Below are 9,715 nucleotides of genomic sequence, written 5' to 3'. Positions count from 1 at the left end.
TGTGCCTGAGGGGGAAGTCCCCGGCCCCAGAGCGGGGCCGCGCTCGGGGTACTCCTGAGGCCCCTCCGCCAGGACCGCCCTCCTGAGGCCGCCCGGCGCGACGGAGCCGCTGTCTGCCTCGGCTTCGGCGGGAGGGCGCGTCCGAGCTGGCTGGCGGTGAGGCGGGGCCGCCCCCCTGCCCTGCTGCCGGGGGGCAGAAGGAGGGAGGGGAGGGGAAGGGGTGTGCTGGCAGCTGCCGGGGGGGGCGGGGGGCGGCCGGCTGGTGCTCCGGAGGGCCCCGGAGGCTCACCCTGTACTTGCCCCTTCCTCACGCGTGGGGTTGGGGGCAGGAGGCTGCCGGCCCTTCGGTGGCGGCGGAGCAGCAGCTCTTCCCTCAGTCGCTTCAGGCCGCCCATGTTGAAGGGCGAGCCGTGTGTTTACTTGGCCTTCCCTGCTTTATGGCTGAGCTGCTTCTGGGGCTTATCTGTTCAGGTAGTTGGCCTGTACTCTGGAAATACACCTCTAGAGCTTTGGGAGCTTGTGGTGAAGCTTTCGTCCAGCCCTCTTAAACCCCGTCTCCGCGGCAGGCCGCGGGGCTGGTTTGTGTAGAGGGGGGTGTAGCTGTTGCGAGATGTCACGATATTGCCCTCACCCCGGGGGAAGGGCAGGGGGGGGCTAAGGCGAGAATTAGGTAGTCGGACCTGCTTTAAAACGTGACGGTTGTATGACTAAATGTTCAAGGATGTTTGTGCCTTTTAGTCTGGTATGTTTGCTGGTAGGAAATATGTGTCTCTGGAGCAGATGGTAAAGTAATTGCCGCCCTTCTCTGTGAAGTTCTCTTGGTAGTGAGATGTGAATAATTAACCCTGTTGAAATCTGCTGTGGCTCTGTAATGCGAAAACAGAAGAGTATTAGAGTATTTTTTTTCTCTGTGCAGTTAAAATTTATTTTTTATACCAGCTGGAAATAAAAACTTGAAAGAAATAATAATGGCAACACTGTTTTCCTTAGGATTTGAAGATGTCTAAAAAGAAACTGAAGAAATTAACTGGAAAGGAAGACTGTTTGGATGGCCGGGATGACAAAGTAGGAACAGCTGTATTATTACTATTATCATTATTGTAATTCAAACCCCCACATTCAGGAGAAGGGCATGAATTGTTTAGCAGTCTCGTGATAGAAGTATGAATCAAATTTAAAGGTGGGGTCATTAAGAACAGCAGGAGGGTTGCATTGGTCAGATAACTGCAAGTTCTAGCCACATACATTTTTCTCCAGAGGCTGAGTACTGTGGGTATCAGAAAATAAGACTTTTTTTTTTATTATTTTAGTATATCTTCCTGGTAGAGTAAAGTTGAGCTTAAAACTGTTATCAAACCCACTATCGTTTTCCTGGATTGTTCTTTATCTTGGATCATTTATCTTAATTTTCTGATTAATCGCAAATTGCACTTCACAGCATTTTAGCAATCAGCTCTCAAATATTTCCTTTTAGCCACTGAGACATAAATCAATGACCAAAATTCTTAGCATACTCTGGTATATATTTGTATCTAGCAAGTCAGCTTTCACTGCATCGCTTGTAAAATGCAGGCGCTACAGGGTGATAATCTTTCTTGTCACACTTGTATGTAGCTTCCCATTCTTTTTGGATGTTTGTATCCCCTTCTGGAAAGTTACTTCCTGCCAATAGTGTAATACATATCCAATAAATCAGCGGTTTAGTAAATCCACACTTACGTTTGCTAGATTTTTTTTTTTCCCCTTGGATTTTGTAAGGTGTGTATGAAAAGAGAGCTTTTAACTGTCTTCTCAAAAACGTCTCAAAATTTTTGGAAGTATTTATAAATGAGTGTGATATTATGGCCTTGTAAACGGAGTTATACATGTTAGAAGCCTTTTGCTCATGTAGAAAATGTTGTTCAAAGCCAAATATTTGTAACGATTTTTTCTCCTGAATTCCTTATTATTATTTAATTTGTCTTTTAACATTAACATATCCTAAGGTGTTTGCTTTTTACTTCTGTAATACAAAGAGTAAAAATTTGGCTTAAAACCTTGTACTATAGCTGTATTGCCATTGCTAATGCCTATACTGATTTGAAGAATACAGAGTTTTAACTGTTGTGTGACTTCAATCTGTTTGAGACAGCATTAAATATTGCTGTATGCAGACATTGACCAGAACAAGCAACAGTGAGAACCCAAACTAATAATAGCAAAAAAGATAAGGAAACCTCTGAATAGTAGCAAGTGTTTCTTCAGTGAGATCACAGTGTGGATAAGAATCCAGGTGAGAGTAAGCTATTTAAGTTGAGTCATATTTAAGTGTGAATGGGGGGGGGCTTTGGGGTTTTTTTTATGTGGTGTAAGCATGACCACAGATTACAAAAAACTTTATGCCTGTTGGCTTTTAGGGGTTTGGCATATAATTCCGTAAGTATGAGTGAAAGGACATTTGTCACAGTATAAATTAGAACTGCTTTAACACAGAGCAATCTGGAGGAGTTGGCACAGCTGCCTCTTGGTAACATGGTGTGGATAACACCAGGTGATAAGATAGCCATGGGATTGTAAACAGAACACCTAAACCAGCCTGCTCCAGGAGGGCATTTACCCCAAACTGATGATGCCAAGAGTAAAGTAACAGTAAGAAAGTTTGCTTAGGATAACCAAATTCAGTGAAAATTGGGGAATTATCAAGAGACTTTTGAGAAAAGAAGGAGCTACGTTGAAAAGAAATACTAAAACATCATGAAAACTCATGGTTCTAGGGGAATAGGCCTTGAAGAGAGAAGGCGGTAACTGAGCGGCAGTCAGACTGGGTTTAATATTCCAGAAGTTGTCCCACCAGCATGATGACCTCCACCTACCCCGATGGAGCATCTTCAATGCCACACACTGTCACTAGCCTGCATTCCAACTGGTGGAGTGACAGTATGGAGGGGGGGACATCCCGTAAGGTCCCACACCTTGGGTGTGTGTACGTGACCTCGTGGGGGGGCCTTTCTCACCAGCGTGTGCGTTAGCAGGTTGTAGGATGTGATATGGCTGCACGCAGGACTGGTGCACCCACGTCTTCAGCAGCGTGAGTGGGGGTGCCAAAGTGTATCACGTAGGTGTGCGAGATTAAAACTTTCTGGTACCAAGTCATCTAATGGGGTATCATTTTGTAATTGCCTATTATTACAGTTTTTCTGTTGTATTGCTGGTATTCATCCTGAGTGTATAGTTCACTGACTGCCAGTTAATTGAGTTGTTAATAAACGAATAAAACACTTTGATTCTTATTTGATTATAATCATGTGAGTTGAACAGGTTTTCCTGCAGCAAGTTGCATTGATACGATTCTCAGTGCCAGCAGCCTTTAACAGCCTCCTAAGTTACGATTTTGGTGGTTTTGCTGCTGTTAGAACTCCAGAACCAACCACAGTCAGAAGTTGTCAAGATTTTCTTAGTTCATTAGGACTCCGCTGGTTTCTGCAACACTTCTATTTCTTAATGAAGTGCTTTCTAATGTGGAATTAAAATAACCAAGGCCTCAGAGGCCTTTGCAGACCTCTCTGGTTAGGACAATCCCTGCAGCAGTGACCTAATGGCCTCACTGAGTCAGCAAGACCCAGTTACTGAAGGAGTGAATTATTTGTTTAAAGGATATGCTGTCTAGAGCTTCCTTATCTGAAGTAATCTGTATGTTACTGTTTTCTGTTGGAGTTTCCTACACCCTGCTGTAGTTTTGGGAAATCTGAGTCATATAACCCAAAGATATATAAAAATTAACTGCCTTGTTGGGCAGAGTTCATATCGCCAGAGTCTCTCATTTTGCTGCTCGCTGTTCTCTCCCATAGCTGCAATAATAAACTGCTTTCTATTCTGACCTGATCAAAGTCACCCTCCAGTTATTCCACAATGTGAATGCAACACAGCTTGCAATATAGATATGCCAAGCAGTGATATAACTGCTTTCTAAAGAAGGACTGCTCACGTTCTTTCTTTGAGGGCTATCTTGACTCTTAACCAGGCCTATGTAACTGTGGTTTCACGCTCTTCCATCTGATTGGTAAATCTTATGAGAATTACTAACACATCTCTTCTGCACAAAAACTTCCTATAGAAATATCCTCTCTTTGGCTTTACCTAGGGGGTAGTTGGAAGCAGTCTTCAGGTAACTTTATTTTCCTTAAGAATTTTTATAAATATACAAAAATGTGTATTTATATACTGATCTACTTGTAGAATATATGAAACACGTGAATCCTAAATGTGTTTAACTAGTTGAGTTTTCTCTATTTATAACCCAGGACTATGCCACATACAGATTTTTCCCTTGTATTGTTTGTAAATATAACAAAATCTAAATCCTAAATTACAGCAAGGTATGTGGCTGCTTTTTTCAAGGTTAACTTATTCAAAATCATAGTGAATCTAGTACAAAGTAATAGCTTGCTCCATCTTATGAGGATTTTTTTTAACTGCAGTTTCCTCTATAAGCCCTTGCTTGGATTTTTTTCCTTCTTTCAGACTTCTGAAGACACAAGATCTTACAACCATACTATGAAGGGAGAGACAGAATTTCAGAGGTAAATTCTTGCCCTGTCATTAAATGGAACTACTAAAGAAAAAGAAGTCTGATTGTTTTATATGCTAAATTTAAGAATTTTGTTTGACTTGCTCACCAAATAAAATATGGTATTTTAATGGATGAAGCGTTGGCATTGCATTAATGAGCGGATTCTGTCTAAGCTAGGCAGTTTGAGGTAGTTGAGAAGACAGGGTTCAGAAAAAATTTTTAACTCTCTGATAAGATGAAACTAGACTGTCGTAGGGCATCTCTCAAACCAATAGATAGTGAATGCAGAAAAAGCTTTTTCTCAACTTTGTAAGCTAAAATAGTTGTACAACTAGTAAAAACGTAAATACTAGAAATGCTGTATCAGGCTGTTTTAAAGGACGGATGTTGCTGCAAGTTCATATTTTAGAACATACCGAACTGGTACTTATAAATACTGAGCTGTAGCTGCCTAAATCAAGTGCAGGCTTTGTTCTTGGGGTTCTGTGGGGTTTTTCTGTTACATTAACTGAGCTAGATTACATGACTTTTTTTGTAATGTTTCTATAGATTCAAAATAGAGAAAGATGGGCAAGAGAAGAAGCGAGACCAAAGTTCTAATATTTCTCATGACGCTGATGGAAGATCCCAAGGAAAATCTCCAAATAGAAGCAAAACCACAGACAATTCTTTAATCCAAACTGAAAAGCAAAAGAGAATAGTTATACAATTTAAAGCCAAGGAAATTAAACACGGAAAAAGTACACGCACTCCTGATGTAGTGACCACTAGCAGGGAAAGTCATAACAAAAGTCGTTTTGATGGAACAGAAGGTAAAAGACTCTGGCATAGCTTTGCAGTTCAGAGGGACAAGGCGGTGAAGAAAAAGGCAGAGAAAGCTGAACTCTGCAAACTAAAGTTAAAAGCGGAACAAACTATGTTGGAAAAATTTAAGTCATCTGCCTACGATTCACATGTACCACATAAAAAGGCAGATGGGTCAAAAAAACGGAGTGAAGATGTCAGAATTCCAAAAAAAACATCTGACACCTCTGTGGGGACTGTGGATGATGGTAGGCCTTTCACGAAGAAGTCAAATACATTATCTAGGACTTGGGAAGAAGAGTATGAAGAAGAATATAAGGAGATTTTCCAGAAAAAACGGCATGTGAATAAACATACACCATCATGCTATTCAGCTGAAATGACACAACGATGGGACTCGTGTAAACGGAAAAAACAGGATGCTGATTCTGATAAAGCTCCTGGTAATTCAGGGACTGAAGAAAGGGATTTTGAAGCCACAGCATTATGTTTTAAGCAGGTAATGAGAACCCAGTTCTTTGTATTACACAGGTAGACATTTCGGGCTAGTTTCTGAACGGCAGGCTGTTTTTGTATAAGCAGACTGTTGTCTTACAGGTTTCAAACAGGATTTCATAGCTACCTAGATGGATTTTTCCGATCCCAATGTAAACCACGTTAAAAAGTTTCTCTGCTAAATGGTTAAACAAGCTAGAAGAATAAAGGTCTTGCCCATTAGGACTGTGTCTGCACATATGCTGTCATAGCTTCCCTTTGCTGCTGGGCGTGTGGAATAGTTCAATTTAAGTATAAGTCAACAGAATTTGTTTTTGAGCTGACATGGTTGTATCATTTTTTGAATGAATAAACTGAACCGGTGAAAACTTGCCTGCCGAGCAGGTGCTCATTGCTGGCAAAGTGATGCCAGGAGAACTCGTTGAGGACCTAGGACTCAATTTGTATGTTTCCTGCAGAACTTAGTGTTTGGCTGCGATCGGTTTGTTTCTAAGTTCTAGCTTGTGTTTGGCTCTGCACCTCAACTTCTATCTTGAGCATGGTTACTTTTTTGTTGTTGTTCTTGTTAACATGCCTAGCAACGTGGTTTCAGTTCATGTTATGGTAGCGCAATCATTTTGTGTGTACACAAAGATAGTAATTACATATGGAATCACAAATCTTTGAGGTTGGAAGGCACCTCTGGAGATCATCTAGTCCAACCCACTTACTCAAGCAGGGTCAGCTAGAGCAGGTTGCCCGGGACTGTGTCCAGTCAGATTTTGAATAACTCTAAGGATGGAGACTCCACAATCTCTCTGGGCAGCCTGTTCAAGCACCTTCACTGCAAAAACAGCGGGTTTTTTACGTTCAGATGGAATTTGCTGTGTTTCAGTTTGTGCTCGTTGCCTCTTGTCCTGTCACTGGGCACCACTGAGAGTCTCGTTCCATCTTCTTTACGCCCTCCCGTCAGATATTTATAAACAGTGATAAGATTCCTCCTTCTTTTCTCCAGGCCAAACAGTCCCAGTTCTTTTAGCCTCTTGTATGACATGCCTCAGTCCTTTAATCATCTTAGTGACCCTTTGCTCAACTCACTCGGTTAAATTCGTGTCTGTCTTGTACTGGGAAGCCCAGAGCAAGAATATCATAGTCACAAACCCACAAGAGATTGGAAAAATAGGCTTACTGTGTAAACCACTATATTTATTTTAAAAGGAAGCCATCCTTGTAAGCCCTTTTGAAATGATACTGTAGATGCTTCATCATGGATATCAAAAATATGTTTTATGTTATCTATTCAGTTCACTTGGGAATATTCAGCGTTCTCTAAAAAGCGCTCTAAAAGACTCATACATGCCCTACTTCCATTCCTACTTGTTTCTAGAATTTTGAGGTCCCGTGCATGTCTGACTCTTACCGAGGTGGTGAGGACATACAGTCTGTCCCAAAGGTTAGTGATGTACTTGTTTAACACTGAAGAGCTATATTCCGACATGGCGATCACTTATGCCTCAGTCTTCCTTGATATTTTCTGTTCTATGTTTTCTTTTTTTAATTCTTCCTACAGAGCTTTGAAGTCTTTCCACCCCTTCAAGATAGTCAGAACCCAGAAACAGACCAAGAGGTTAGTAATGCTTTAATTTAACGTTTCTAAGTTGTATTAAAAATTCGTGGCACTGAGGTTGTGTAGCTGGACAATTCCATGACCTTTCCTAGTATTTTGCATTGTTGGCTTATGGTCTACAATTCAAAAAATGTGGAATTTTTTTTTCAAATACTAAACAAACTTGCTGAAGTACTGCTAATCAGGAACTTTCTGAGATAGAAAGATTGCCTTTCTGTTATTCTCTACAACGTAGGGGCCCTTCATAGTTTTTTATATACTCTAGCTATCTCATTTTCCATCCTCTAACTTTGAAGTTGGAAAAGAGACATACTTTTTTAAGAAACACCTGTCAGGAAATTTGCAGTCTATGTGGCAATAAATGGAACAAAGCTTTTTGGGTACCAGGTAAAAAGGTCATAAACAAATCTTCCTTCTAGGCCATACTTTGGACGTCTTTTGTGGTCTTCTTATAGTGGAGGATGTACAGAAGGTTCTCATGGCTTTACATTTGCTGTACCAAGTTAAAATTTTTCATGCTTCATTTTTAATCAGTTCTAACACAACGGCATTAACGTGAAAGTATCTTTTTTGGGAACAATTCATTGGTGATTACTTACAATTGATTTCATACATGCAATTTTTTTTCATTGCAGATGCAGATAGTTGAAGATTTGCACGTTGCTCGTGTTCAAAAGAGGATGGCGCTGTCTGTAGTACAGACTTGTGGAGAACTTACAAGCATGGAAATAGATCTTCCAGAACAGGATTTAAATATTTCTGCTGGTATGTCATGATTTGATGTTCTTTGGTATCTACTTGCAACTAGTTACTACAGTTGGTCTGAGTAGAGAGTATACAACTGATTTTTTCGTAATTGGTTTTATTTTTCCGCTCTCTTTTTTTCCCCCCAGAGGCTTTTACTTCTGGTCTGAACATATTAGTGGTGATTGACACAAATATAATGATTAGTCACCTTGAGTTTGTCAGATCCCTGAAATCTGAGGATATACCAGGTATGTGAATACATGGTGATTAATAAGACATTTTAAGAAAAAACAAATGTTGTAAGAACTTCAGGCTACATGAAGAAAACCAAACCTGGGCTCCTTAAAAAGGCAGCAGGTTTCATGTAGAGGCAGAAGGCTCACACTTAGGCTGGTTCTGTGAACCCAAATAGGCTGCCTCTTAAGGAAAGTTCAGCTATGAAAGTGGAACCTACTGTACTTAGACCTACAGAAAGTCATAGCTGACGTTTCCAGGAATGTGCATGAATTCTTAGAGGTAAGTCTTACCTATTGTAAGAACATATGTTTAAGCATTTTAATCCATTAGTACTGGTAATAATGTTTTCTACTCTCTTTTTAGCATTTTTTTCTAGAAATCTAAAAACATTTAAAATCTGATAAGCAGTCAGCCAGTGCTTTACTTCTGTCTTGGGAGAGGTCACGGAATTCACAAGATGTGTGAGCAATTTCTCAGGAATTCAGATTGCAGACCCTGGCTTTAATGTTTGGCTTTAATATGTTGTTAAGCTTTTAGTGATATACTGTTAGCAGGATTAGGATCATGCGTGTCAGTTGTTGGTAGACGTATTTGGAATCTATCAGAATACTTAGGGTGCTTTGGTGGTTTCAGCTAATGAATACACTTAGTCCAGGCACCTGGAAAATAACTTTAATAAGGGCCTGAGTAATTTTCAAGAGTCAGACTGTATTTCTCTTTCCCATATTAGGAATGGTGTTGCATTGTGTACACCAGGATGCCTTTTTTAGAATATTGGAGCTCCCGATTTCTGGTCCTGCACCAGACCCATTATGTTCAGAAGGTTGCTGATTCCTGACCTATTTATTAAAAAGCAGATGGATATTAAATGGCTTTTTTCAAAATTGTATTCTTATATGTGAATGAGAAAGAAAATGGTTGAGGTATTTGTTGTGGGTGGACCAACAGAACAGTCTTTAAATTTCTGATTTACTATGTATTTCATATATAATAGTTTTAAAGTTCAGACCATACTTACATACAAATAAAACCATGGTCCAATATCCATACTTTCTGTTCCTGGCTTAGGAATGCTGGTTGGCAATTAGCACAAACCATTGCTCCTTTTGTTTGATGATTGTTTTGGCACAGCGACTGTTGTGGTCATGCAGGTATTTTCAGCCTGTTACTTCAGCTGCTGTCACCTTGCTGTAACATCTTACAGTGGGTGTGTGACAAGATAAAAATTGCTGCAAATATATTTTGTAATACTGCTACACACTGTTGTGAAAGTATTC

General features: G+C 40.3%; 1 protein-coding gene across 1 annotated transcript in view; it reads left to right on the top strand.

Moving 5' to 3' along the window:
* Nucleotides 1-990: 990 nt before the first annotated feature.
* Nucleotides 991-9,715, top strand: part of SWT1 (SWT1 RNA endoribonuclease homolog) — a 37,049-nt gene continuing 28,324 nt past the window's right edge. Inside the window, exons 1-7 of the mRNA XM_059821823.1 lie at nucleotides 991-1,065; nucleotides 4,501-4,559; nucleotides 5,099-5,852; nucleotides 7,215-7,280; nucleotides 7,398-7,454; nucleotides 8,090-8,219; nucleotides 8,348-8,449. Coding sequence (XP_059677806.1) covers nucleotides 1,000-1,065; nucleotides 4,501-4,559; nucleotides 5,099-5,852; nucleotides 7,215-7,280; nucleotides 7,398-7,454; nucleotides 8,090-8,219; nucleotides 8,348-8,449 — 1,234 coding nt within the window. The 5' untranslated portion in view covers nucleotides 991-999. The remainder of the gene's footprint in view (nucleotides 1,066-4,500; nucleotides 4,560-5,098; nucleotides 5,853-7,214; nucleotides 7,281-7,397; nucleotides 7,455-8,089; nucleotides 8,220-8,347; nucleotides 8,450-9,715) is intronic.

This window comes from Gavia stellata, chromosome 10 (genome assembly GCF_030936135.1).
Source record: "Gavia stellata isolate bGavSte3 chromosome 10, bGavSte3.hap2, whole genome shotgun sequence".
NCBI lineage: Eukaryota > Metazoa > Chordata > Aves > Gaviiformes > Gaviidae > Gavia > Gavia stellata.
The sequence above is the reverse complement of the archived record's forward strand: the minus strand, read 5'-3'. Positions and strand labels throughout refer to the sequence as shown.